Source organism: Numida meleagris, chromosome 6, assembly GCF_002078875.1.
Source record: "Numida meleagris isolate 19003 breed g44 Domestic line chromosome 6, NumMel1.0, whole genome shotgun sequence".
Taxonomy (NCBI): Eukaryota; Metazoa; Chordata; class Aves; order Galliformes; family Numididae; genus Numida; species Numida meleagris.
The window spans coordinates 56,742,786-56,770,653 of record NC_034414.1 but is presented as its reverse complement, the minus strand read 5'-3'; the positions used below and the strand labels follow the sequence as shown (position 1 = coordinate 56,770,653).

Below are 27,868 nucleotides of genomic sequence, written 5' to 3'. Positions count from 1 at the left end.
GTAAAATCTGGGTATCTATTCATGAATCAATATTTCTAGTGCTGCAACATCTTTATAGAAAAAAAAAAACAGATAACGTGGTAATACGTGAAAAGAAAGGATATTTGGTCTCTTTTGTAAGGGAGACAGAGGGAAAGAAAAGGAAGAGGAAAGGGCTGCATTCCTGTGGCTGTGTTAAACACAATTCATCCCCCAATTAGGGACCCAAAACTCCCCTTGGGTCCATCCTCACCCCCTGTTCCATTCCGGCTGAGGGCTCTCCTTCAGCAGTGGGAGTGCTCGGACACAGAGGAGGTTCCATCTCTGGATAAGGGCAGCGAGATCTTACAGCAAACCAAAATCAATGAGGGCTCCCTTTAAAATGCAGCAGAGCGTGTTGTGGCTCAGCCATTGATTCACCACCAGCTGCTCCTGCCCCTGCACACGGACGCCCCTTCCAGGATGCAGTGCTGTCAGCAATGGGCCCACCAGGCTCCAGGCAGAGGCTTCAGCAGCCACGGTTCACCCCTTGCTATGAAGCCTGATTCCAAATGAGAGGTGCTGTTTTCAGCCCCTTCCACTGTTGTTTCTAATCTCTAAAGGTCTCGGGAAAGTTTTTAAAATGTAAAGCACGTGTGGCTGATGCTCTGCTGTGCTCTAAAGCTTGCAAAGCACTTAATGTATTGGAGAGGTTTTCTCTTTCCCCTTTCATTTCTCTGGGTAACTGACTCTAAACTCAGACTGTATCTTCTCAAGGTTAAATATTTCACTGATAATCACTGTAACCAAAATAGCTGTTTTTTTTCCCCCCATCTGATATTGCAAATCCCCCATACGCTGCAAGTTTCTCTACCCCACATAACCTGCCAAAATCACAGGCTTCTGCATTATCAACAAAAAATCTGCAGGCTGAAAACAGATAGAAGGAGGCACGGGGAAGCAGGCAGAATTCAGCTTGGAAATCCCCTGAGAGCACTGTTTTGTTGCTCATTTCTATGGTTTATTAACTGAATCATCGAACCGCCTGAGTTGGAAGCGACCCTTAAAGGCCCTCTGGGCTCACTCCCCTGCAGTGCACAGGGACACCCACAGCTCCATCAGGTGCTCAGAGCCCCATCCAGCCTGACCTTGGGTGTCTGCAGGGACCACCACCTCTCTGAGCAACCTGTGTGTGTGCTTCACCACCATCAGAATACTGCACCTTACAGTGCAGCTCCTGGCATCAGTGGTGAGACAATATCAGGTGCCTTAATTATGTCAGGGCATGCTACAGAAGGTGAAGGCAATTTTAAAATAGTTAACACTAATTTCTCTGCTGAATGACTTTCCCAAATTGAATATTGGGGACATCCAGCATGTAAATCAGTGCACATCTCCCTCAGTATTTTCGCTTTACAATTCACCTTTATGTCAGCTGGTAGCATCTGTTTTAAGGGGACCTACTCCTCCCGTTAAACAGCAGTCACTGGAACGGAGCAGCAATGAGTCTAAATCAGGCTGATGGGAACCTGACAACAGCATCCCCATGTTATAGGCTGGGAAACAAGCGTACGACAAGTTCACTTTAAAGAATCTACGGGATGTTTGTGGTCAGTTGTAAATGGTGGTGATGGGTTGATAGTTGGACTAGATGATCTTAGTGGTCTTTTCCAACATTAATGATTTGATGATTCTATGGAATGTGATCATCACTGGTGAACAGATTTCTTTTTGCCTCCATCTGCAAACCAAAAAATGCAATCTGCAGTCCAGACTGAATCAACAGAATCTCCCTGGATTCTGTTCTTCTTCCTTGCTGCTCACCATTGGCACTAACAGGAAAGCTGTGGAAAGCCAAGCGGTGCCCATGTAATTCATAGCAATTAGTCCCACCAGAAGCCACAGCTTCTGCTTTCCCAGCTCTCACGGTTCTGCAGTGCTCAGAGAGCAGGAAAGCCATAAAAACTTCCATTTGTCACTGTAGTCAGCAGATGTGACTTGGAGCATGTACAGCAATCAGATCTGCTGAGTAGGAAAGTACCATTTTTACACCGTCACTTTTCAGAGGAGTACCACGCTTCTGCTGACTTGCCCAAGGTCGCTGGAATTGGTTGCAGTTGCTCTGGGAATAGAGCCCAGCAGTACCAGTGCTCACGTCCATAACTGAATGTCTGTACAGCCCTCGCTCTTCCTTCATACCCTTTAACAAAATCGATCCGGTTAATACCAAAGTGCAAGGCATATCACAATTTTCCCAGAGATAAAGTGCTGAAGAAGCCATCCCCATGCATACTGGAGTCTCAGCTAAAATGTGAACCATCTGTCAATTCCCTGTAGCACTTGGATATTTCCCCCCCCCGTCCTACATACTCCATTACGAAATTAGGCTGATAATAGAAAAAGCCATTGACACAGCACCCCAAAGCGAGCTAACCCTTAGCAATGTTCCAGCATCAACCTCCCTGCTTCTTGAGGTTCAACAAAGCCAAGTGCAAGGTGCTGCACCTGGGTGGTGGCAGCCCCCGCTATCAGTACAAGCTAGGGGGTGTAAGGATAGAGCACAGCCCTGCTCTGCCTACAGCTGGCCCTAAGGATGCAACTGCTTTTGTGAGGAAAAGGAAAAAGAAAAAAAAAAGTTATGTGACACAGTTAGCTGTATGTAGGGATTAAGGAGGCTTAAAGGTGAGCACACAAAGCGATCCAATGTGGGGACACACAAGACTGTTACTTTCTCTCCAAGAAAAAATGATGCTATGCCATGGAAACATGTATAGGGCTTAGCTGTAATCCTGTGGCCTGCAGGGGCCCAGGTTGGCATTTCTGCACTAAAGGCAACAGCACGTGAGCTGCACGTGGTGCCTTCTTGCTCTCTCCGATCGAGCCCAAAGTGTTGATGCTGGAAGACGTGTTCTGTTCTGTTTTCAGCATTTGTAAGTGCACTGTGGGGATTAATTCAACCAAGAGCTGCCATGTTTCAGGACTTGTGCAGAAAAGCAATTTCCTTTGTGAAAATCTCTCCCTCTTAGCCCTACGAGTCAGCCCTTAGCTGCCACCTCAAGGCACCAGCATCACCTCCCCCATCGCTCCGTGCGGACGGGCACAGTGATGACTGTGACAGTAACTTGTCTGCAGGGTACTCCAAATGATTATTTCTGCCAATGGCTTGAACACCAGTGGAGTCTAATAAAAAGTCATAGAGTCACTGGAGTTAGAAGGGACCCTTAAAGGCCAGCTGGTCCCAGGGAGGCTGCAATGAGCAGGGACACCCTCAGCTCCATCAGGTGCTCAGAGCCCGTCCAGCCTGACCTTGGGTGTCTGCAGGAATGGGGCACCACCAGCTCTCTGGGCAACCTGTGCCAGTGCCTCACTAAATGAAAATGAAAAATGAAGAGGACTGTACTAGCCAAAAGAAGTGTCCAAACAATTTAATATAAATAGGATAACTGATTCCAATAGGCTGCAGTTAATTCCCAGACGTTTCTGTATGTTTATGCAACGGCTTCCTTGCTTGCAGAGGATACCACTGCTTCCACAAATTACAGGAACAGGCTGCATTCTGAGAGCACTGTCTCACTGCATTAGGGAGATCCCGTGCTGTACACCCTCAACCTGCTGCTTAGTAGCTGCCTTCATTGTCCTACCATCTCCTTAGACTGTGAATCATTTTCTTCATTTGTATTGTTATCTTGAGTGTATTTATACTCATATTCTTAGGGGTTAGCATCACCATCTGTTCCTTCAACAGTCACACACTCCGGATGACACGAGTGCTTTTTGCATTCTGCAAGCAGCTTCCGTGATGAAGCCAGCATGGTGTGGATGGAGTTTGTTATGAAACACTGGCACACTTCTGAGCTCTCTGTCTTCTATTATCAATAACTGTTAGGCTCGAGAAAGACCGTCCATTACATTAAGCCACTTCTAAGCTGCAGCTTGCATTTCAGAACACATGTTAACTGTGATTGATTAAGGTAATTTAAGGAAAGATTTCCAACAGACTATAGGGACAGTGATGTGATTAGCAGCAAGCTCTGATCTTTCCTAATCTAGTGATAACACGTTGAAGAGGAAGCAATGGGCTATATCTTTCAAGTAGGGCCTGTGACTTTTGTCTAAGCTGCTTTCTTTTTACGTAAAACATTGAATATAGAACATAAAAGTGTTGTAAGCATATGACATAGTGTAGCAGAAATGCTAAGTCACGGCCTGAAGCAGTGATGGAGCACCTGGTGGGAAGGCAGGGCCAACCCAGGGGAGCTCAGGTGCATACAATGCACCTGAGTGACCAGAAGGGGTGGAGCCAGGATCTACCCCTTCCCAGACCTCATTTAAGGGTTGGCAGTGGAGGCAAGGGTCTCTTGCTGGAGATCCCTTTGTACCTGAGGCATTCTGAAGGTAAGCAGTTTTTTTTTTCTTTATTTCTGTACTTATGGCTGTGGTGAGTGAGCAAATCCTTATTTGCTGTATTGTGGGACCTTGCTGCTCTGCTGACGTTGCTGTGCTTTGTATTGTGTTACATGTAGTAATGCATCATAAACAGGTGAGAACTGGGATTGGAAAATGTCATGAAAACATCATGCTTGTATTTTACGTTAACTGTAGAAACACAGAACCATTAAGGCTAGAAAAGACCTCCTACAACTCCAAGCCCAATGCCACCATGCCCACTGACCACATCCCTCAGTACTACATCTCCACTGTTCTTGAGCAGCTCCAGGGACAGTGATTCCACCACCACCCTGGGCAGCCTGTGCCAGTGCATTACAAATCTTTCTGAAATGAAAAATTTCCTCATATCCATCCACTCACTGTGAACTGGTGAATTCCAGGATCATTTCTCTGACAGGAAGCACAATCAGAGAAAAGCATCTCACATGTAATGCCCAGTTCAGTTAGGTATAATCTTACTTGAGTGTGAGTTCTTAGTGCAGTGGGGTGTTGCTCTAACATAGCCAAGTTGTCATTCTCACAACAGAATGTTACTTAAACATATTTTCAGGCATGTTTGCTTGCATATGCTTAAAGTTCTGCTTTATTTCCGTATTCTGGAAGAGCATAAGATACTAATCATGAAATATAAAAATGGAAAAATACTTAAGAAATTCAACTCCCTCTCAGGGCATTTAATTGCTAAAGGCTTTTGTTTATTTTTCAGTGTGTTGGCATCCTCCTCTGCTGCCTTGGGAATGATTACTCCCACACCAAGAGCCCACTGCTTGCTCGCTGGCCTCTTCTCTGTTCCTGCATTTCACATCGATGCTACAAGCTTGTTCCTTCTCACTTTCCTCTCCAAGAAGCGGCAGCTGATGTAGTGGCTCATATGAGAAGTGTAGGGGTTTATACTGAATTACAGGACAATATTTGTAGGAAAGTTATAAGGGCTATAAGAGGGCTATAAGCGCTTTGTGAGGAGTCTCCCCAGGTTTATTGCTATAGGGGTCCCCTACTTTACACCTTTCCCACACTCCTGCTACACTACCAGGATTCCTCCAAATATAGAACCCTTCCAGGATGCTCCAAGTGCTTCAGCTCCTTAACTTTCCAGTCCTTCTCTGTAGCTCTACATTCTTGACCCTGCTTTGCCACCCAGAGACATCTAGGAATGCCAGAAGGGCTGTGATGGGAGCAAAGAGCAAATAGATACACTGAGCCACTCTTCCAGTGATGGGTAGCACAGGATTTGCTTGCTCAAAAAAGCAGATGAGCGCAGCAGCAGCTTTTGGTGTCTCACCTCACAGTCTTTCAGCGTTGAACTTCACCACACACCTCTGTCTTCACAGAACTTAAATAGAAACTGTGGATGTGGGACAAACAGCACTCCAACAAAGCACATGAAAAACCTAGTGTCTAGGAACTACTAACAGCTGTGTACATAGTTTTGGTTTGGAGCAACAGAGAACATCAGGATAAGCCTTGAGTTAACTGTGACAGCAGCCTACTTTGAAATCTCACTTCATTTAGAGCCCTGACTCACTGCATGTCACATGCATTTCAGTCTTGTTGGCTTGTCTATCTGGCGTGAGCAAATGTCTGCACCCAACCCACCAGTTAATAGCTTTTTTGCTGTTTTGTTTTCCTGAAAATGAAATGGGTCCCATGCACTTCTTTGATACAAACATCCTATGACAGATTTTTTTTTTTGGGTGTGATCGTGCCTGACAATCCTGTGCATGCATAAACATGCCCTAAGAGCTGCTGGTTTTACGAATGTGGTTATTGTGAGGAGAGTAGAATATGGGCAGAGGAAAGGAAGTTGTTGGGTCTGGGATACCCACCCAACAGCGGGTCTCATGACATGGCTCTTACCAACCAGAAACACTAAGACCATCTAAGCCATGCTGAGTATTTTAGACACTTTGAATAACTCTGTGTAAACAGAAGGTGCTGGCTGAGCTTCCTTGCAGCAGTGTGGGCATTTACCTATAAGGCAAAGATTTAAGATGATTTAGAGTAACTTAACACTTCCTAATTTTGATGGTATCAAACCCTCAGCACTGAGTCAAAGTCTTTCCTTGTATGTGGGTGCATACAGGCTTGCACACAGACAAACATTTTTTTGTTTTGTTCCAAAATTAAGTATATCTTGGTTTCTACAAACTTCACAACGTGGTGGCATGGCTCCACAGTTCTAAGAGTCTAACCAGTAATTCCTCCCTTTCAGTGTCTAAAGGGAGGCAATAAGTAAGAAATGGACAGGATTGTTGCACTGGAAGATAAGGATGGGGAACAGAATAGGCCCTGCATAATCCACAATGAGATGGTTTTGGACCTGCTTCAAAAGCTGGATGCTCACAAGTCCATGGGGCCAGATGAATTGCACCCTAGAGTGCTGAGGGAGTTTGGATGTGGTTGCCAAGCTGCTCTCCATTATCCTTCAACAGTCCTGGCTAACAGGGGATGTCTCGGTTGACTGGAGACTGGCAAATGTGATGCCTGTCTTCAAAAAGGGCTGGAAAGATGATCCTGGTAGCTACAGACCTATCAGTCTCACGTCAGTGCCAGGGAAGGTGATGGAATGGATAATCTTGGGATCCATCAGAGATCAATTAAAGGTCAACCAGGGGATCAGGCCCAGTCAGCATGGGTTTGTGAATGGTACCTGCTTGACAAACATGATTTTGTTCTATGACAAGGTGACCTGCTCAGTGGATGAAGGTAAGGCTGTCGATGTGGTCTATCTGGACTTCAGTAAAGCCTTTGACACTGTCCCCCACAAAATCCTCATGGAGAAGCTGGCTGCCTATGGTTTGGATGGGCATAGGCTCTGCTGGGTGAAACACTGGCTGGATGGCTGGGCCCAAGAAGTTGTGGTCAATGGCGTTAAATCTAGTTGGTGGCCTGTCATGAGTGGTGTCCCTCAGGGCTTGGTGCTGGGGCTGCTTCTGTTCCTCATCAAGATCCAACTAAAGATGTTGGGATTGAGTGCACCCTCAGTAAGTTTTCAGATGACACTGAGGGCTGTTTAGCCTGGGGAAGAGGAGGCGAGGGGAGACCTTATTGTTCTCTTTGAATACCTGAAAGGTGATTGCAGTGAGAGCGGGCTGTTGGTCTCTTCTCAGTGGTGACAGGACAAGGGGAAATGGCCTCAAATTCCATCAGGGGAAGTTTAGGTTGGATGTCAGGAAGAACTTCTTTACAGAAAGGGTTGTTAAGCACTGGAATAGGCTCCCTAGAGAGGTGGTGGAGTCACCATCCCTGAATGTGTTTAAAAACCGTCTGGATGTGGTGCTCAGGGACGTGATTTATTGGTGGGTTGTTAGAGTTAGGGTAGCGTGGTTAGGCTGACGTGGGACTTGATCTTGAAGGTCTTATCCAACCTGAGCAATTCTATCATTGACTCTCTAGCAGGGTCTGTTGTGAGCCACCCCTCACGGCGGCCGCCATAGCTGCCCACAGCCAACGCCGGAGCACAACTGAAGGGAAAACCGCTCCGTCCTCCTTCAGACCGCTCCGGCGGGTGCTCGGGACCCTGTGTCTGGGGGTCAGGGCGGGCAGCGGCCGTTGGGGAGGAGCGACGGGGCGGCAAGAAACGATCAGGCGCCATGGGCAGCTCCCCGAGCCGCCAGAAAGAAGGCCCCGCACAGAAGAAGGCCCCGCAGAGGAAGGCTCCGCCTCTGTCGATCCGGGGCTGCTGGGGCCGAGGAGCCGGGATGCCGCTGTACGAGGGCCTCGGCAGCGGCGGGGAGAAGACTGCGGTGGTGCTCGACCTGGGCGAGGCCTTCACCAAGTGAGTGCGGGGTTTGCTCCGGCTCCCTGTGTCGGCAGGCCTCGCTGGAGAACCGCACAGTGCCGCCGGGCGTTGTGTGCTTTCCTGCCCGCTTTCTGTGATGTTTGCCTTGGTTCAGAGTGGATGAATCCCGGGGTTTAGGTCAGAAGCGCGACACCCATCACCCAAACGTTGTGATGCTTTTGGGGTGTTATTCCACGATCTCTGAGGGCCATCCGGTCCAACTCCCCTGCAGTGAGCAGGGACACCACGGCTCCATCGGGTTGCCCAGGGCCTGATCCAGCCTTGCCTTGAAGTCTCCAGGGGCAGAGCATCCACCCCATCACTGGGCAGCCTGTGCCAGTGCCTGTCCTTTGCTGTAGCTGTCCTTTTCAAAGTTCTCCTGAACTTCTGGTCAGTTTCTCAGAAGTTATCAGGGTGACAGGTAGATCCAACTGCATGTGCGCACTGGGACTGGAGAACTCCTTCTAGGACCAGAAATTAAAAGCTTAAATTCTGACCCATGGCTGTTTTCAGAATTATTTTTGAAATGATCTCAGGAAAATGTTTACTGCTGGTCAGCAGTGAAATGACGTGCAGGACCTTCCACATGATAGTCATCAAGGCTGTCTCTTGTTTCTTTTAAATACATCTCCCAGAAAATGAGGATTTAAACAGGGCGTGAATTAATGCTGCCTGGGAGCACTGAGAGCTGCAGTGAAAACAGGGCTGATATGGAAACACAGAAAGTTATTTCTTTGGGAATTTAACAGGCAGTAAGAAAAGTTGGTGGTGGATGATCATCAGCCAAAGATTGTACTTGGTAGGAATACAGAGATGCATCAAAGCTGAGCTTTGCAGTTGAGTCTTTACAGAAGTAAACCTGTTTTGCTTAATGCAGCTGAGAGGGAGTCGATAAAAGGAAATCTTTCTTGTTCCATCTAACTAGATAGAAAAGCTATATGCAGAATATGTCTTTGTAGTTGCAGAAATATTCTGAATTGATTACTCTTTGATTCACAGGCATGTCTGCTAAGTAGTGACTACCAATTATAAGGTTTTCTGTGTTTTCTTGTAGGTGTGGTTTTGCAGGTGAAACAGGACCAAGATGCATTATTCCTAGTGAAATAAAGAAGCCTGATGTTTCTAAGGTAAGCCATTTCACCTTTACAGTGTTTGGTATATTATGGCATAGAGGGAGTTTTCAGCTACATCTGTTCATCATCAGCTTTTCTTCATGGTGTTACAAGAGCTGCTGTTAAATACTGAAGGTAGATATAAGTATGATACTGACATGTATTAGTTGGTATATCAGCCATATGTCTTATTTTTGGGATATTAACTAAGGTATTTCTTTGCCTGTCTAGGCTTTTTTTTGAAGTAGAGAATGGTAGCTTTGGAAAACTGATGTATAATTAGTATGAAAAATATCATGGTTAGGGTGAGTATTTGAGGTGCATAACAGCAAAACAGGCTCTTTATATGTAGCAGATAGTATGTACTTGGATAGATGATCTATTTCTGTATAATTACTGTCTAATATTTGTGCTGACTAGGGATATTTTCTCTTTACAGCCTATCAAAGTTGTTCAGTATAATATTAACACAGAAGAGCTATATTCATATCTGAAGGAATTTATTCATATGTTATATTTCAGGTAAGAAATCCTTGGATGTTAGTCATGCAGGCCCTAGTCATGGTTTGGGAGATGGAGTCTTAAAGTATAGGATGTTTTTATCTCAATAATACTTCTATTGTATTTTTAGTACTGTTAAAGAAAAACTAAGTTGGAGCTGGTAGTTTTCTCCTTACTTCCAGTCTTTAATTTTATGCAGTAAAAAATCATTGCTTGAAATGTTCTGTACTTAACGTCTTCAGATGTGGGTACTTTTTTTGTGTCCTTTATCACTGATTTCTAGTTGAAATCAGGGCATTTGTATCCTTTCTGTTTTGTGCTTATACTGTATGGCACTGGACAAGCCAGTAATGACTACTCTGCTTCCCTACCGTGCATTTCTTTGTATTGGTTTAGTAATGCATGACATTCAGAACAACACACTACGGGCAGAGAGCTCTATAACTTGTCTTCTGCAAGTCGGTTTCCTAACTTTCTATGAGGAAAGTAGGTTTTATTGTTTAAATTTGAGAAAGAGACTTCGAGGTCTCTCAAAACAAATTAAGGTAGCTCTTGGATGACATGCTTAAACTCGCCAGTTCTGTTTTACACATCTTGATTTGTTTCGTTTTTATTTTTTCAGGCATCTGCTGGTGAATCCCAGAGACCGTCGTGTTGTGATCATAGAATCTGTCCTCTGCCCTTCACACTTCAGAGACACGCTCGCACGAGTCCTTTTCAAGCATTTTGAGGTACGTATTTTACATAACTGCTGTACGTGCTGGGCATAGCACTTCAAGGCAGGAATCTTAGTGTCGATATGGACAAAGGAATGAAAATAATGGCAGAAGAGTGAGAGGAGAAAGAAGATTCAAAAATGGAGGTGGTCATCTGGGGAGGTGGGGCTGGGAGATCAGACTGAAGCCTCTTTTCTTACTGGGTAGCTTGTCATAAGGCCACAAAACAGTAGCTTTGAAGAATCTGAAAGGTTTATCTGGCTTGTATGAAAGTACAGATTGCATCAAGCTGTTCCACACTGATCCGATAGTCCCCACTGAGTACTGCCTGAAGCCAGAATTTATACTTAAACACTTCTTGGTGCTCTATCAGCAAATCTCATATTTTTATCAGCGTCAATATCTTTGTCTAGCACTTAATCTAACCTCTGGCTCTACTTGTACTTACCTGAAATAAATTTTTTCTTCTGCTTAATCAGTGTTTGATAGCTTCTGATTTTTCTTAAAGCTAACCCCTGGTTCTACAAGCAAATGTTTTGGAAGGAGATTCTGTAGTTTTTCAATTCAGAACGAAGATTGAAGTTGTTCTATGAAGGGGTGGAACTAGTTTGTCTGCAGTGCTTCTCCACTATGCTTTCCCAACCCCATTTAACAATTAATTTTCACATTCTGTAATTTTTTCTTACTATGGATAAAGTTTTGGATGACCTGAAATTGCTGAGAGATTTGTATGGGTTTTCTTTGTTCCCCAACCACTGATCCCATTCCAGGGAAAAAATGTAATAATGTCACTGGTAAAAGAAAGTCTTCAATAAAGCACTCTCATGCAGAATTGGTTGTCCAAAGTGACTCATGACTTGGAGAGTCATATTGTGGGGAGAGCTTGTAGTATGATAAGAAGCTAGTTAATACTGGAGGGAGGTTAATTCTCTGGCTAATAATTCCATCTCATGCAGTGAATGAGTGACATTTTAATACAGAGTCAATATTCCATAATTAATGCTTTCTATATGAGTCCATTCCCCCATTAATTACATCTGAAGTGCCTTGAAAGTACCATGAACGAGATCAATGTAGATGTCAGTATCCTGTTGCTTTGTTAATTACTACACTACCATAAAAACTAAATTAAAAATGGATTCCTCAAGCTGCAGTTGATTGGATTTTGCTTTTAGGATAACATCCTGTGAATGCATTAGTGCACTGGGTGTTTGTTGTTTTTTTCCTCCCGTTCTGTCAATTCTGTCCTTGGTTTCCTTTTAGGTACCTTCTGTTTTGTTCGCTCCAAGTCATCTAATGTCTCTCCTGACACTTGGGATCAATTCTGCAATGGTGCTAGACTGTGGATATAAAGAAAGCTTGGTGCTGCCCGTATCCTTTACTAATACAATGTGAAAACTTTCAACAGGAAGGCTGTAATGAAAAGCTGCTGTTTCGTAGACAAAGTGTGAAAATATCAGCCAATAAAGCTTTTGTTTAGAAGATATTATAACTTGAGGAATCTCCTCACAGCTGCCATGTCAAGTCTGTGTCCCACTGAAGCTTGAGAAAGGTGTTAGGGGCTGCAAGGTTGATTTGCAACTCCATCGTTTATACAGTAGTAATTCCTTTTGGAGAAAGGTAGAGAGTGCCAGAAAATGTTGAGGAGAAAAAGCGTCTATTTCCAGCAGGCTGGAAACTCATGACAAAAAAGAGAATTTCCTGATCTTCATATAGATTTATGAGGGAATTCCAATTCTGAGCTGCTGGGGTTCTCTTCCTTTGGGAGGAAAGGCAATCCACAAGTAAGTTCACAGTTACACATTCCAGCTTATGGAGATCTGATCTCCTTCAGGCTGTATTTATAAGAATGTAGCTGAAGTGAGTAAACACTGTATGATAAATGTAATACAGAGTTGTCTTGAGTTGATAGCTGTCTTTACCTATCTTAATTTGCTGTGTTTTAGGGAGCTGGAATATCGGCTGTTGGAGCAGTGCACGGTTGATACAGGATTAGCCAAAGGACAAAGCCTTCCATCTGTAATGGGTAAGGTCTGTTTGCTGAAGTGTGAGTGCTGTGAACTTGCAGTGGGGAAAGAGGATATTAATATTAACGGTGAATAAAAATGTATAGTATTCATCACATCTTACGTGGTCTTCTCTCACAATTTCTTTCTCCTTTTTAAAGTACATTCTGTAATAAGCTACTTGTAACTAAGTTTGAATGAAAGCCCAGATGAAAGTTCTGTAGAAAGCTTTCATTCTCTTTTGGGAGGAAACAAACTTTCTGTTCTTTAACTTAAGTCTTTACAAGCTACAGTCAAAGTGAAACCTTAATGTCCTAAATGGAATTCAAAATTAGTTTGGTTGGAATTATTAAATTCTACTTCCAGAGCTTTTGTTCTAAGTGATTTGTTGTTGTTGCAGGCTCCGTTCCAGAGGACATAGTAGAGGATATAAAAGGTAAAACTTTCTGCCATTGGTTTATTAAATTGCATAGTAGAAGAGAGTGTGATAGCACGTGTTCAAGGCAGTCTGTTTAGGAATTCATTTTTATTGCATTACATTTATTGTATTTTGTGCCTACCAGAAGTACGTGCGGTGTTCTTCATCTCTGAAAGCAAACACCAAACCTCATTAAATTCTCATTCAGGTTTAGCCTTTGTGCTGTCAAGAAATAGTTCGTATTTAGGTAGGCTAATGCAATAGGAGTGTTATGCTGTCAACTTCACAAAAAAGGAAATGTGTATAAAGAGATCTCTGTATGTTAATCAGGTGGGCAAGCTGAGCCAAAGAGTTCATTTACACCAGAAAAACTTAAGGTATATATTTGGGCAGAACTCATATGAACTGATAAAAAAGTTAAATAATTGTAGAAAATAGGCCATAGTAGTGTGTATATAGTGCATATATGGAAACTATCCAAACTAGGAAGAAATCCATTGGTCAAATGCCAAATAACTTGAATGCAACCAGTGCTTGCTCAAATGGAAGTTGCTTTTCTAATTCCTGGTGTTGGAAGAAAGTTTTCTGTTTGGTTCTGGTTTTGATACAGTCTCTATAATCTCTGTTCTGCCCCCTGCTTTTCTTTTCTGAAGTTCGCACTTGTTTTGTGAGCGATCTCCAACGTGGACTGAAAATCCAAGCAGCCAAGTTCAACATTGATGGCAGTGCTGAGGTGAGTGGAGAATGAAACTTCCTCTGGTCCTTTCTGAAGTGGACATAACCATTTTGGCCTTGAAAACAACACATATATTTTTATTTCTAGCGTCCTTCACCACCTCCAGATGTGGACTATCCTTTAGATGGCGAAAAGATTCTCCATGTAGTTGGCTCCATCAGGTGAGGAGTGCTGTAGTGAAGTGTTTGTCTTGAGGAGGATGTCTTTTCAAGAGCACATAGGTTTTCATAAAACTGAATTGCAGTGAAGCAGTTGCATTTTTGTCTCTTAACCGAAGCCTTTGTGCCAGGCACAGTGCAAACGCATGCTAAAAGATTTCTGCTTCCCTGGAGAGCTCGTAGTTGAAGATGAGAGCCAAGGGGTCAGGATGATGGGGTCAACACAAATGGAGAATGAGTAAATGGTGGTGAGACAGCTTTAGTGGAGTGAGTGAGGCTTTGGCACCTCCTGGTATATGCACTGTGTGACAGAAGAAGCTGGGATGTTATGCTGTCAGCAAGAAGTTTGTGGTTGTTTCTAGCCCTGCTGTTAGCTCATAGCGTAGCACTGCTTTTCGCTAATACTCATCTCCTGTCTTTTCAACAGAGACTCAGTTGTGGAAATACTGTTTGAACAGGATAATGAAGAGACATCTGTAGCCACTTTGATCTTAGATTCCCTCATTCAGGTATCTTCATAATATAAACAATAACTTGCACACCTCTAGCCTCAGAGAATCTGCTCTTACAAATGGCTCTTGCAGTGACATCCCCGTGACTCCAGGTTGCAGTCAGCACAATGTGACTCCTCAGGTTGTGCCCCATGGTGAATTACTGTGGGATTGCCAGTCACTGTGTGTCATTCCCTCTGTGACTGGTTTTGTGTTCTCTGGTACACTGCAATTTCTTTGGGATGGTTTTTGGCCCTTTCTGACCTTTTCTGCCTCTGAGACTTCTGTAACATCTTTCTCCCACATGCAGCTGAAAGGAATTCAAGCTCATGTTTCGCAGCTTTCCTGCTCTGAAAGCTTTGGTGTTTCTTCTCCCTGAACTGATGGGAATTCATGGTACTGATACCCTGGTTGTCTTTAGTCTTGGCCAGACTCAGCTAAAGGGATTTCCAGTGACTCACAGCATGCTCCTGTCAGCCTCAGCTGGGTGGTTCCTTAAACCTGGTCTTCTTGTGAAGTCCAGGTGGAAAAGGATGTAGATATTTTCTCATTCTTTGCTGAAACAAGTGGTTGAGTGCCTAGAAAGACTAACTGAATATCTGAGAGACCTTTGGAAGCATGCATGTGCAACTTGTATTGAAGTAATTTTTTTCTTTTCAATTCCCTTTCTTGTTAGTGTCCCATAGACACCAGGAAGCAGTTGGCAGAGAACTTAGTGGTTATGGGTGGCACTGCCATGTTGCCAGGATTCCTACACAGACTCATGGCTGAAATCAGGTACCTGGTAGAAAAACCGAAGTACAAAGAAGTCCTTGCCACTAAAACCTTCAAAATTCACACTCCACCCGCCAAACCCAACTACGTGGCCTGGCTGGGAGGTAAGAGTGAAAGCAGACTTTGAAGCACGGGTACAAAGTGGAAAAACAAACCTCCCAAGGGGGATTTGTAATGAATAAGTAGCAGTCAAACTTAGATGAACTATTGGAAGCAAACTACATCTGACCTCTGTGGAATCATTAAGCCCTCGTGGAAGAAGTCCACTGCCTTAGAGGCGTTCTTGGTGCAGAATGCAGCCACAGGTTTTGGGAACTTGAAACAGGTGACTTGCAATTTGAAATAGCAGGGTGGGAGCAAGTGCAGTGCGTGGCTCCTGCCATGTGGTGGCACCAGTGAAGGAATTCGGGGGAGCAGAGACCTGCTGTGTGCACAGCAACCTGCTTGTTTAAAGAACAAGTTGAATTAGTGCCTGGGGAGCTGCAAGTAGGGGGAGGCTGGAGGCTGTTAACTTCATGAGCATCAGGTTCCCTGATGTTTGCTCTCAGTGGTGCTGCTGGTCAAGCTGCTGTGGTCTGAATCTCCTTGCAGCTTGGGAGATGATCTTATGGCTGTTGTGTTGCACCTTTCCGTGGGAGAGGAGCTTTCAGCCACGTGGTGATTTTCTTGTTCAGTTACTTTCACGGGGCACAAAAGGGAGCAGCTTGGGGCAGACGGGGCTACTTAAAATGGAACTAACTAGATCCTTTCGTTCCTTTTTTAATGCAAAACTGTATATTTTTTTTTCAATAACATAGGAGCCATTTTTGGAGCACTTCAGGACATCCTTGGGAGCCGATCTGTGTCCAGAGAATATTACAGCCAGACAGGGCGCATCCCTGACTGGTGCTGTCTCAGTAATCCTCCACTGGAGATGATGTTTGATGTTGGAAAAGCACCCCCACCGCTGATGAAGAGGGCTTTTTCTACTGAGAAATAAGCACCTAAATGCTACACGAGGATTCTCCTCATCTGTTTCAAGTACATATGTATATGAGTAGGATTTTTTTTAATATTAAGTAATTTGTGTGTAATGCCATTAAATATGACCGCTCTGTATGTTTTGGGGGTGTACAGTGGTACTAACACTATGTTTAAAACCATGTTCATTTATTGTTTAAAAATTAATTCTGTTAACTACTATGCTACACTGTCACCTTCTGGAGAAATGTGTGTGGTCACGAGTTGTAGCTTCCCGAGTTCCTGCTATTTATCTGTGCAGTAAATGACATCGTTAAGGTGATTTGTCTTAAGATGCTTTGATTTAAGGTATTCTGAGAAGAATGAAGGACTGGCTGCTTTGGGAAACATCTGTGGAAGTTTTCACCACTTCATTGTCCTGCAGCAGTATGTATTAAATGAAAAGGCACTACGAGGTTCAGTGCTTAGGAGGAATGTATGCTTTGATATTGACACTGGTTGGGAACTTCGGGTAGTTGGGCTTTAAGCAATTGTTTCTTAGTCCCCAGGGTGCAGGCTGCTGTATGCAGACTCCTGACTTGTCCCCTCTCTGTGCTGCACTGGCAGCCTTGGTAAGGAGCAGGTATTTCATGGCAAGGAGTGGGGATCCAGCTGTGGGGCTGGTAGGGGTGTTCAGGGCCAGGCTGTGCTTGTGTTGCTGTGCACTGTCAGTCACAGCAGTGCTGGTGGTCGGAGTGTTGGAATCGTCCCTGCTGTGATTGCTGGAACAATGCTGCCGCCGAGTCCTGGAGCGTCTGCCGGGGCAAAAGCAGCTCCTGGAGGTTGCGGGACCTGAGCCACCGGGTACCCGGCTCCTCCTCATTGAAGCTCTTTCACGGAGAGCAAAAAAAGCTTCCCGCCCAACGTGGGGCTCGAACCCACGACCCTGGGATTAAGAGTCCCATGCTCTACCGACTGAGCTAGCCGGGCGCTTGTGGAGCGCTTCCCAGCACGTGCTCTTCACCACATGACGAGCGCGTGCGTATCGAAGTGGCCGTTGCCAGCGCCCCGCCCACCGCTACGGCAGGGCCTAGAAACCGAAACCCACCTCCGGGGAACGCTGGTTGGCCGGCGCGGCGGCCAATGGGGTCGTGCGTTGTTGGGCGATCGGGAGCGCGAGCGAGGCCGGCGCGGGAGGGGGGCTCTGTCCGACTGAGGCGGCGCCGCCATGAGCTCCATCGGCACCGGGGTGAGTGCGGGCCGCGCGGCGGGCAAGGGGCGGCTCCGGGCGCTCGGGGAGCGGCGGCGGCGGCCTGCTAGCTCCCTTCGGCAGGGCCGGAGCGGGGCCTCGGCCGCTGCTGAGTCACTGCGGCCCGTTAGGCCGAGCGCACCGGGCGGGCCGCTGCGAGGTTGGGGGCGGCCGCGGGGCCGTACGTGCTCGGAGCGGCTCTGCGCCTTTGGGTTCCGTGCGGGTGCTTGGGCGGGAGCTGACGGAGCGCCGCTGCCTTTGGGCCGCATCGAGCTCCGCGCTCAGCTGCTGGGGGCTGAGCCCGCACGCGCAGACCTACTCTGAAAATAACGGGGTATGGTGTAGCTTTTCGTTTGTTTGCGTGCTGAGCAATACTTTTTTTCCTTCAGTATGACCTGTCGGCGTCGACGTTTTCTCCAGATGGCAGAGTGTTTCAAGTTGAATACGCGATGAAGGCCGTGGAGAACAGCAGGTAGGACACACGTCTGAGTCCCTCTTTGTCAGAGGGCCTTTTTCAGAGCAGCTGGTGGCTTTGCAGATGGAACTCATTTTAGCAGTGAAGCTGCGGGCAGTGGTGTCCTTTCCCTCATTTTGGGAGGCTTCACATAGAGAGTGAGAGCCGTGTGATAGCTTTGCCTGTTTTGCAGCTTGGTAGAAATGGGTGTGTTGTGGAGAATGCAAAGCAAGGCTGGAAACTTAGCCCGGTGTGATAAAGCAATAAATCTTAGGTTGTGGGGCAAGACCTGGCTGCAGAGCTCGTTAGTGTGTGTAAGATGCTTCCTGCTGAGGGAGTGGAGCTGTCAGAGTATCTAAAAACTCAGTGCCTCAATTCACATCCACAAAATGAAGTGCTGATGTGCTCAGAGCCCAGTTAGTGTATGGTAACTTCTGTGCGTTCATTGGGAACCTGAGGGTGTCGGAGTTCTGCTGGAGCTGCTTCAGCTTCCCTGAGAGCATCATTTTTCCTTCAAGTATATGTGAGGCACAGGTGTAGAACAAACAGCCCAGCTGTGCTCTGGTAACTGCAGGGTGACTGATGAGCCAGGTAAGGACTGGATCACCCCTGCTGTGTCTGATCGTGGCCACGCGCTGGCAAATACGGATCAGTGAGACTGTCTGGTGTCATGGTTCTTGTCATGCCTGGTTATTTGTGACTGATGATGCATGTCTGGAGGGTTAGAGAAAAGCTGTCACGTTTCCTGGACTAATAATGAATCTACCAGAAGATAAAGTTAAGAAATCTGTGCTTCTCACATTGGTATTGGTCAGGGTGGTGGAGGGGCAGTGGCTCTGCAGTCGCTACAGACAGTGCTTCCACTGCATGTATTCTGTCCTCAGTTCTTTGGGTAAGGCCTCATCAGCTTCTTTCACTTTTGAAAGCATGTTTATTTGCTTACTCTGTGCCCCCCTTTGTTTTCTTCAGGCACAAATTGGAGAGTTCTAACAGACCTACTTCTGTTGAAATCATGTCACTGTATCATTCGGTCTAGTGGTTGGCAACCCTGCCCACACGGGGCTGGAGCTCGATGATCTTCAAGCTCCCTTCCAATCTAAGCTGCTCTATGATTCTATCTATTTTACTAATGCATTTACTAATGCTTTGTTACTCGTCTTTACAGTTCTGTGTAAGAGAAACTTCCCTTTATCTTGTCTTTCAGTACAGCAATTGGGATAAGATGCAAAGATGGTGTTGTCTTTGGAGTAGAAAAACTGGTTCTGTCCAAGCTGTATGAAGAGGGTTCCAATAAACGTCTCTTCAACGTTGACCGACATGTTGGAATGGTGAGGTGCTGTTTAATTTTTCATGATTTGAAGGGGACTTCCAACTCAAAAATAGAAATGTGCAGGTCTCAAAATCAATAATAAGAGATTGTGGAAGTTACGTTAGGCTTTCTGCATACATAAAAATGCCAGTGGATTTTTTTGGACTTTTTCTGCAGCTCTTGATTGCACGCACATAGAATTCCACACACAGAATTCCAAATTTAAAACAGAAGATAAGCACTTATTGTAAGGCTGTTTAAAATGTCTTGGAAGTTGTTCAGAGTTGCTTGGTTATTAATTTTCCTAGAGGAAAATTCAACACTGTATTGATATCTAATCATATTGACATTTGGAGCTCTTGGAACGAGTGCAGAGGAGGGCGACCAAGATGATCAGAGGGCTGGAGCACCTCTCCTATGAGGAAAGGTTGAGAGAACTGGGCTTGTTTAGCTTGGAGAAGAGAAGGCTCCGGGGAGACCTCATTGTGGCCTTCCAGTACTTGAAGGGAGCGTATGAACAGGAGGGGGAATGATTGTTTGTGAGGGTTGATAGCGATAGGACAAGGGGGAATGGTTTTAAGCTGAGACAGGGGAGATGTAGGTTAGATATTAAGAGGAAGTTTTTCACTCAGAGGGTGGTGACGCACTGGAACAGGTTGCCCAGGGAGGTTGTGGATGCCCCGTCCCTGGAGGTATTCAAGGCCAGGCTGGACGTGGCTCTGGGCAGCCTGGTCCAGTGGTTGGTGACCCTGCACTTGGCAGGGGGGTTGAACCTTGATGATCTTTGAGGTCCTTTTCAACCCAAGCCATTCTATGATTCTGTGATTCTATGACATGTTGTAAGCTTGCTAGCAGGTAAGTTGATGGAACTCATTTGTAAAGACCTTAATAAGTCGTGCAATTAGACTATCATTCATAAGCTTTGTATGAGCAGCGATTGGGCTAGCTGATGGCAATTCTCCTTTCAGGCAGTAGCAGGACTGCTGGCAGATGCTCGTTCGTTGGCAGACATAGCTAGAGAAGAGGCTTCGAACTTTCGGACTAACTATGGCTACGATATTCCACTGAAGGTAAGAAATTGGTGCAGTTCACTTGGAGTTTCTGGCTTTCTTAATCTTGACGCTGGTCGTTAAATGTTATTACTTGAGGTCTACTTATTTCTGCAAATAAATGCCTCCAGTTGTTTTTTCTTTTCCCACTCAGCATCTTGCAGACAGAGTGGCTATGTATGTGCATGCATACACACTATACAGCGCCGTCAGACCTTTTGGTTGCAGGTAGGTCTTTCCAACATATGCTTATTTGTAAGGACCTTTTGTCTCTGCAATGCTGGAGCTATTCATGTTTTCTAAAGTCACTTTTCAACTTTGGTTCTGGTAACCTAGAAGTTATCTTAGGGAGAGATTCCCTTGTCCTTTTTTTGTCTGTGTGTGGAAAAATTGAAGTGAAAAAACCTATATTTGGCTAAGAGTAAACCAGGCTGTGCATAGATTGCCTGCCTGCCCCTCAGTTTTGAAGCTGAGCTGATGTTGAATCTGAATCAGTCTTGAAAGTGGAACTTTTCTCTGTGATCATCCCCTAAAGAACAGGTAATAACTGCCACGTGGCTGTAGTACTGAAGGACTAATAAACTGAGATCTGCTGTCTGGTTATAGATCAAGTAAAATGTTCCTTGTAAACTGTAGATAGGTGTTACGGTAACACCCAGCCCTTCAGACAAACTGCTCATAGAATGTAGCAGGATAGCAGGGGTTATGCACCAAGAGTGTAGGAGTCCTGATTTGATTTAGTTGCCATTGTTCTGGGTGGGTTGGTAGAACAACTGTTTGATTTCACTTTTTCTCAACCAGTTTCATGTTGGGGTCCTACGATAAGGATGACGGTGCACAACTCTACATGATTGATCCATCAGGAGTTTCATACGTGAGTCCTCTAGAAATATTTCTGTCTTGAAGTTCCTCTTTTAAAGGTTCCTGGTTTGGAAAAGAGTAACATGTTGTGTATTTCTTACAAGTAGCGTTGTTTCCATGAAACTAGTTCTTAAAGCTTGCCTCTCATTAATGTGGGAGTTCATTCCACCTGGTTATATCCAGAGGAAAAAAATCCCATATGTTGCCACAGGGAGGTGCTGCAGTGATACTCCATTCACAGCATACTTAGGTGCACAGGTTCAGATAAGAAGGCTGCTAACAGCAGTTCAAACCAAAGTAGATATTTTTCTTAGTGCTAACACAACCAACTCTTCAGCTTTGTTATGCATGGTGTGATACAAGCACACTCTTCTGCTGTTATTTTTGTTCAGTATGTGTAATACCTCTACTGTTGGACAGTGCTGAGGTTTATGTGCTCACACTTCAAAGTATTTCTGTGGTAGGTGGGGCTTTTGTGTTGTTTTTTCCTTTGTATGTTTGTTTCTTACGGAACTTCTCTAATTCTAGTTTGTCTTTAATTATAGTAAGATCTTTTGCAACAAATTGAGCAGATATGTTTCTGCCTAGAGGAACTACTGAGCACTTTTCTCTCAAGGGTGGTAGTACTTAATCTACTAATTTGGGAATCTCATCTGAGAGAGAACAGTACCAGTGTTTTCTGCCTTGTTACAGGAGTGAAGGAGTTGTTATATGCTGTGTAATAGTAAGAATTGTAGAGGACTTAATATTTCATTAAACTTGTACTTTTTTGTTTCTTTTTTTTTTTAGGGTTATTGGGGGTGTGCCATCGGTAAAGCCAGGCAGGCTGCAAAAACTGAGATTGAAAAACTTCAGGTAGGATGTTTCAGTTCTGCTGTGTTGCTCTCAGGACAGATATTTCTACATTATAATATTACCTTTTTGGGTGCCTTAAATACATAAAATACAAGAGAAGCAGGAGAAGTATTTCCTCATACACTGCCTTAGCCTCTATAGCAGCAGTATTTCTGACATCTTTACCCTGGGCTATGGGTAGTCCATAGCAAGCACGCATTTTTCAAAGGGGAAGCACAAACATACGCTCCTATGCATACCAGCAAACAAAGGAATTGAATGATTACAGAAGTGTAACAAAGCTTTTATTTATTTTTTTTTAGTTGTGAATTAAAACCGTAGGTCAGCGTTGTATGGGGTGGTGGAATGTGTTTCATTTCTAAAGGTTTTAGCTGATCCTTTTCTTTAAGAAGTTGCAAAAAAAAAAAAAGCTGGTTTTGTTACAGACAGCGAGTGGAACTGCAAAATACTAAATGACCGCTGGAATATTGTCTCTGGAAATGTTAATTGAGAAAAGTGAAATTCTCCCCAGGTACAACAGTGTTTCCTAGGGGGCTGGTGTTGATGTTGCCCCTTTTTTCTTCTGTTTTTCAAAAGCCTGCTAAGGTAGCCTGTTGTTGAGTGTAATACACTCTCCAAAAACATTTTACGTGTCTGATAAATAGGACTTCAGTGCTGTGAATACTTGGAAGAATGCAACTGTATGGCACACTCAGTGAAATCCAAAAGAGCAGTTTCTGTTTGGCGTTTCTTTCTTGTACAATGCTATAATGAATCTGATACATTACAAGAAAGTTCTGTGAATGCACACTGAAGTTGTTCAGTAGCCTTCTGAATGAGCATGTAGATAGTTGGCTGTGCAGAACTAGTCCACGGAGAGGAGCCTACTGATACATAAGTGTGCCTTAAGCCAATTTAGAATTAGGCTAGAATCCTGAAAGATTTCTGTCCTTGTGTGTTGTAATACCTGGAACACTTGGAACTGGAGACAGTTACCATGGGATAACCCCTACACCTGGCCTGGGTCACTGTATTATTATTTTATACTCTGCTTGCTCCTTACTTACAGCTTTCACCTCCAAATGTGCACCACAGCTGTGCACTGAAGAGCTTAGTTCATCTGGTAGACTCCTAAGAATAATCCATTGGTGGTGGTTAAGCATCACAACTGAAAAATTATGGGAAAAGTTAAACTAATTTAAGACTCAGTTAATTCAAGTCTTGAATCTGGTCAGCTGCTTGAACACCAAATTAAGAGTAGGAATCCTGCAAGATCATCTGATCTTGATACTGGAATCTTGGCATCTGAGAAGTTGTCATTTGAGTTATCATATGTGCAAATTTGCATAAAGATACTATGTTGGGTAATACCTAATTTACCAAAAATATTTTCTCTGCAGTTCTGGGACTTCCAAAAAACTTTTTTTACTGCTTAATTTTTTTGTAGAGGTAGTAAGTATTTGTATTCCTTGAAGCTTATAGCAGGGCCTGTAAATTTAAGTAGATGAGAACAGGGGTGTGCCATACAGCACAGCTGCACTGATTTCTGTAATGGCTTGGCTGCAGAATGCCCTCAGCAGGATCTTGTCAGAGCAGCATGAAGCAAGCATGGTCTTGCATGCTGATGCTTCCTGTTAACTGTAGACTGAACAGGTTCCCAGGGCAGAGCTGATTTTGTTCACGTGAATTTCTGATCAAATGGCAAAACTGAAATGGGAAGAAGACAGAAGTGCAAAAGCTTTTGTGGGGTGACATGGCCTACAGAAGTCTGTTCCTATGATTCTGTCCTGTGAAAGGTGACTGTAAGTGGAAAGTAAGAGGCAGGAATATTGTCATAACCTTGAAACCTGTCTGACAGGTACTGCACACAGATACTGTATGTGGGAGGGGATGCAGTATGTGAAATACTGCAAGTGGAGTATGCTGCATTGATCACACCTGTTGCATCTCATGCAAACGTTTGGTATCTTCTGTTGTGGGAGAATCTGCACTCGTGTGGAGCGTACTCGAATCTTTTCATCTCTTCTGCAGTGCTTCTCACGTTATTTTCAGATGCTCTTTAACACTTTTTGATATATAGACATAACTGTAATAAACTCCTGTGATAAACCATTACAGTATTTCCTATTATCTGCAAAATTAACTAGGATGGGAAAAGAAGAATGATAAAAGGATAAATACACTTCCAAGTTCTGTCAAGCATGTTTACAAAACAGTAGCAGACCTTTGGGGTTTCCTGTTTCACTACTAACTTCATATGCATGAATCCACGTAGCATTTGTTTGCGTGACACAAATGATACATGTAAATAGAAGTCAGTGCTGTGTTAGGGATTGAGTCACAAACGTAAGGGCTGGGACAATGCGTTCCAAGAAGTTTCCTAAACAGACAGACACAAATGTGATGGCACATCTACCTAAGCAGGCATGTTGCATTTTTCTCTGGCCCATTGCTTACTTGGGCGTGTGCCTTACACCCCTAGGAAGTGCTGTGAGACTCAGCATCAACAAAGAACTGTTGTCCTTCACAGGCTTCCCAAAACTAACTTCTGTAATACGGCTTTGAAAACTGGTTGAGAATCTGACAGATGGCAAACTACATACAGCCAATGAGCTCTGCTCTGAGCTTGGTGTAAGATAATTGGAAAAGAAAGAAGAACACTTTGAACTTAAATCTTTTTATGCTAGGGTAAGTCAGTGAAATGTACAATATATTAGACTGTACTTTTTGACTGGCCTCATGAGTAACGACAGGTTTGTTTTTGTGAGTGAGAAACGCATTGTAGAGAATAAATTCCATCCCACACTCAAGCTCGTTAGGCACGTCACAGTCACTTGTTTTCTGGCCTCGTGGAAATGCAAAACAGGATGTTGTCTAAGCTGTATGTTTTTTGTCTCCAGATGAAGGAAATGACTTGCCGTGACGTTGTCAAAGAGGTTGCGAAAATGTAAGTCTGCAACTTGTTTCTCCAACTCAGCAATAACGCGCTCCGGTGAGCTTGGGATGGCTTCAAACTGAAACTGCGTTCCCTTTACATTAGGTACCAGGTTTCACTTCTGTAGCTGAGTGCTCATGCTGACTCTAGTATGTTTTTCTATTAGTATTTTTCTTGTGAGATGGGACCTGCTACTCAGTTCTGAGAAGTGACCAGAGATGCGAAAAAATAAGCGTTATAATCTTAAACTACACCTGTAACACAGAGCAGTTACAGCTGTAGTGTTTAATGCTTAACCTGTCTGAATATAGTCACTGCTTTTCAAGTATAGAAAGCTGGTGATAGATGGGGAAACTCTTCAACACTGATTGTGAAGTAAGGGATACACGCTTTGTTATCAGACTGAACGATGACTGAATGCTTCAGACATTAAGCACCAAGCCAGAAATGAAGCTGAGATTTGACCAAGCCTTCCTCTTTGCTTAAAAGACTCAAGCACTTGAAGAGTTGTGCCTCATTTTCTTCCTGTTTTCATTTAAATAATTGGGTTGATACCCCATGAAAATATGGGAAGTACTGAATTTACTAACCTAAGTGGATAGTTTTACTGTTGCAATTTCAGATGACACATCACTGACCTATCACCTGAACTCTGAGTATAGTGTGCTTACTGGGCAAAGCCATGTCATTCAGTAAATCATGTACTAGAAAGGGGGGGGAAGAAGATACTAGGAAGACCTCTGCTAAGGTGCAGCATAAATTGGCCAGCAGTAATCTTGAAAGTACTTGGAGAATTAACATCTTTTCAAGTAAATACAAGTATCCTTTCAGCTATCTACAGTACTTAATGCTTTCAGGGATACTTCTGTGCTTGTCACAAATCTAATAATATGCAGCTGCAAAAATAATTTCTAGCCTTTTATGGCTGTTACTTAGAGGTTATAAGGAAGAAATAAATGTTTCCATCAATGGTGTTGCAGCGTGTGAGCTTAGTTATGAGTCTGTGTCAGAGGCTATCATGTTAGCTGCTAAAGGAAAGAATGTGTGGGCTCTCTGTTCTTGAAACCCAACAAGGACCTCAAAACAATTCTGAAACTGCACAAATGAGGCACAAGCCTTCCAATGCTTAGAAACCTTCTGTTCTTCAATTCTGTCTCAGCTCGAAAATAAGCAGTAATTCTAGGTAGTTTTGTGGGTTTTTTCCCCAATCTTAAGCCTAGCCCTAGTGGCATTTTGCAAGATACCAAACATTTTAATAGTTTCTTAATCCTAAAACAATTGCCAGAGTCCAAAGTAATACTGTTACAAGCTCTTGAAGAAATTGTATTGTTGCTGAGAAGTTTCTAACCAGCATAGCACCTAACAAAGCCCTGTAGATGGACTTAATCATCATTAAGTCTAGTCTAACAGTGACAGAAGGGTTTCAGAAGGTACACGTACAGTATTTCTTTGGACACCAGTGCAACTTTTTTCTCCTAGGTGTTTCACAATACCAGAAAAAAAGCACTTGCTTTTTCAGTGATGGTATCCTTCCTGTCTCCAGCCTTCCTATGTTGGCTAGAAATGGCTGGTGTATTTCAGCTTTTGTCTTTTTGAAGGAATACTACCCTCTCAAGGAAGGCTGTAAGTGGTTGTAGGCATGGCAGTCAGGATGGAGAGCTCTATGCGCAGGTTGCAAATCAGAAGATATTATGGTGTTCAGATTTACTCTCAAGTATAAGCTAAAATAAGATTTACAGAGGAAATACAGGCTGTTCCTGCCTTACTATGACTAATTCAGCAGAAGCAGGCAATGATGTCATAGCCTTAGTTCTACAGTACTGCAATCTTTAATAACATTTATTGTAAAAGTGATGTTCTGTGTAGGGTTACTCAGCATCTCACCTAGATGGGTAACCTGCATCTTATCTGTAATCATGTAATGTACTGTTTTAGTAATGCTTAACTCCAGAATGTTCTCTGATGTAGTTTTTTTCTCTTGAAATGGGAAGGGCACAAGGGAGAGACTGTAGAGAAAGCAGAGGGGAAAGCTGCTATTACATATAAGAAATGGTATTTCAACAGAGGAATAAATCTGTGAAAGGAAGGAAGTATATTTTGCCTGTCAACAAATCTGTACTAACTTCTACTCTCTCCATTCTTTCCAGAATCTACATCGTTCATGATGAAGTAAAGGATAAAGCTTTCGAGTTGGAACTCAGCTGGGTTGGAGAAAGTAATGCATTTCTAAACTTCTATAAGCAGTATAGAAAGCTTCTCATTTTCTGTATTAAAGAGAAAGTGCAGAAGCAATGTTCTACTTATCACACAGCGCTGGATGAATTCTGCCTAATATGTACTCTTCTTATTTGCAGTAACCAATGGAAAACATGAAATTGTTCCCAAAGACATAAGGGAAGAAGCAGAAAAATATGCCAAGGTAAGGTCTGACATTACACTGGTGTCATTTCAGTGCTCTTTCTGACAAGTCTGGAATAGTATGAATGAACTAAGGAGTAGGATTATAGCATTGTGAGGACTAGAAAAGGTAAAGCTGGACAAGTCACTTATGTATAAGCTGATATCCTGAGGAGAGAATTGTGAAGATCTCTCCATGTAATCCAGAGATAGTTCTTTCTTCTAAAAACAGTGCATGGCCACAGGCTTGCCCACCTCCTTTCTCCTTCAGAAGTAAATGTATTAACTCTTCAGTAGATATATAAGTGAATAGGAAAGTAAGTCATGTAAACTAAAATGTTTTGTAAAAGTAGCCATCTGGAGAAAGCTAGTCCTCCAGCATTTGACAGCTTTATATTGCTTTAAAAGCAGTAGTGGTGCCCAGTATTAAATTCTTAAGTAGAAACCAGGCCGGCTGAATACTAGCCTTGGTATGTGTAGAGAGAATTGTAAAACAACAGCAAAACTCCCTTTTTTAATTAAACTTTTTTTTCTAAATAGGAATCTTTGAAAGAGGAGGATGAATCAGATGACGAAAATATGTAACACATTGTTACTTCAAGACAAGTTTGACTTAGTACAGGTTTGTTTATAATGCATTAGCCATGGGATGCTCCTATGTACTTGCTGGAGGAAACTAAGTGACCAACTTGCACTAATAAATTTTCCATTTTACTGTCTGTTAGCTTTTATTTCAAAATC

The 27,868-nt window shown here is 43.7% G+C and overlaps 2 protein-coding genes and 1 non-coding gene across 3 annotated transcripts; 2 read left to right on the top strand and 1 right to left on the bottom strand.

Moving 5' to 3' along the window:
- Positions 7,920–16,382, top strand: ACTR10 (actin related protein 10 homolog). The gene is made up of 13 exons (XM_021403236.1): positions 7,920–8,185; positions 9,243–9,315; positions 9,740–9,822; positions 10,424–10,532; positions 11,781–11,888; positions 12,234–12,301; positions 12,464–12,543; positions 12,924–12,959; positions 13,595–13,674; positions 13,765–13,838; positions 14,263–14,344; positions 15,003–15,204; positions 15,898–16,382. Exons 1-13 carry the CDS (start codon positions 8,001–8,003, stop codon positions 16,077–16,079), a joined length of 1,362 nt encoding a protein of 453 aa, XP_021258911.1. The 5' UTR covers positions 7,920–8,000; the 3' UTR covers positions 16,080–16,382.
- TRNAK-CUU lies at positions 16,957–17,029 on the bottom strand. Its single transcript has one exon. It is a non-coding gene; the product is annotated as a tRNA-Lys (tRNA).
- Positions 17,129–27,846, top strand: PSMA3 (proteasome subunit alpha 3). The gene is made up of 11 exons (XM_021403237.1): positions 17,129–17,288; positions 17,678–17,760; positions 18,947–19,070; positions 20,020–20,121; positions 20,255–20,328; positions 20,902–20,974; positions 21,751–21,816; positions 24,696–24,742; positions 26,878–26,945; positions 27,085–27,149; positions 27,668–27,846. The coding sequence occupies exons 1-11, from the start codon at positions 17,268–17,270 to the stop codon at positions 27,710–27,712; spliced, it is 768 nt and encodes a 255-aa protein (XP_021258912.1). The 5' UTR covers positions 17,129–17,267; the 3' UTR covers positions 27,713–27,846.

Excerpts from the sequence above, each read along its gene's own strand:
- ACTR10 (XM_021403236.1), top strand. The coding sequence starts at position 8,001 with ATGGGCAGCTCCCCGAGCCGCCAGAAAGAAGGCCCCGCACAGAAGAAG. Across the intron at positions 8,186-9,242 it reads CTGGGCGAGGCCTTCACCAA|GTGTGGTTTTGCAGGTGAAA; the intron begins GTGAGTGCGGGG and ends GTTTTCTTGTAG. Across the intron at positions 10,533-11,780 it reads TCCTTTTCAAGCATTTTGAG|GTACCTTCTGTTTTGTTCGC; the intron begins GTACGTATTTTA and ends GTTTCCTTTTAG.
- PSMA3 (XM_021403237.1), top strand. The coding sequence starts at position 17,268 with ATGAGCTCCATCGGCACCGGG. Across the intron at positions 17,761-18,946 it reads AAGGCCGTGGAGAACAGCAG|TACAGCAATTGGGATAAGAT; the intron begins GTAGGACACACG and ends CTTGTCTTTCAG. Across the intron at positions 20,975-21,750 it reads ATCCATCAGGAGTTTCATAC|GGTTATTGGGGGTGTGCCAT; the intron begins GTGAGTCCTCTA and ends TTTTTTTTTTAG.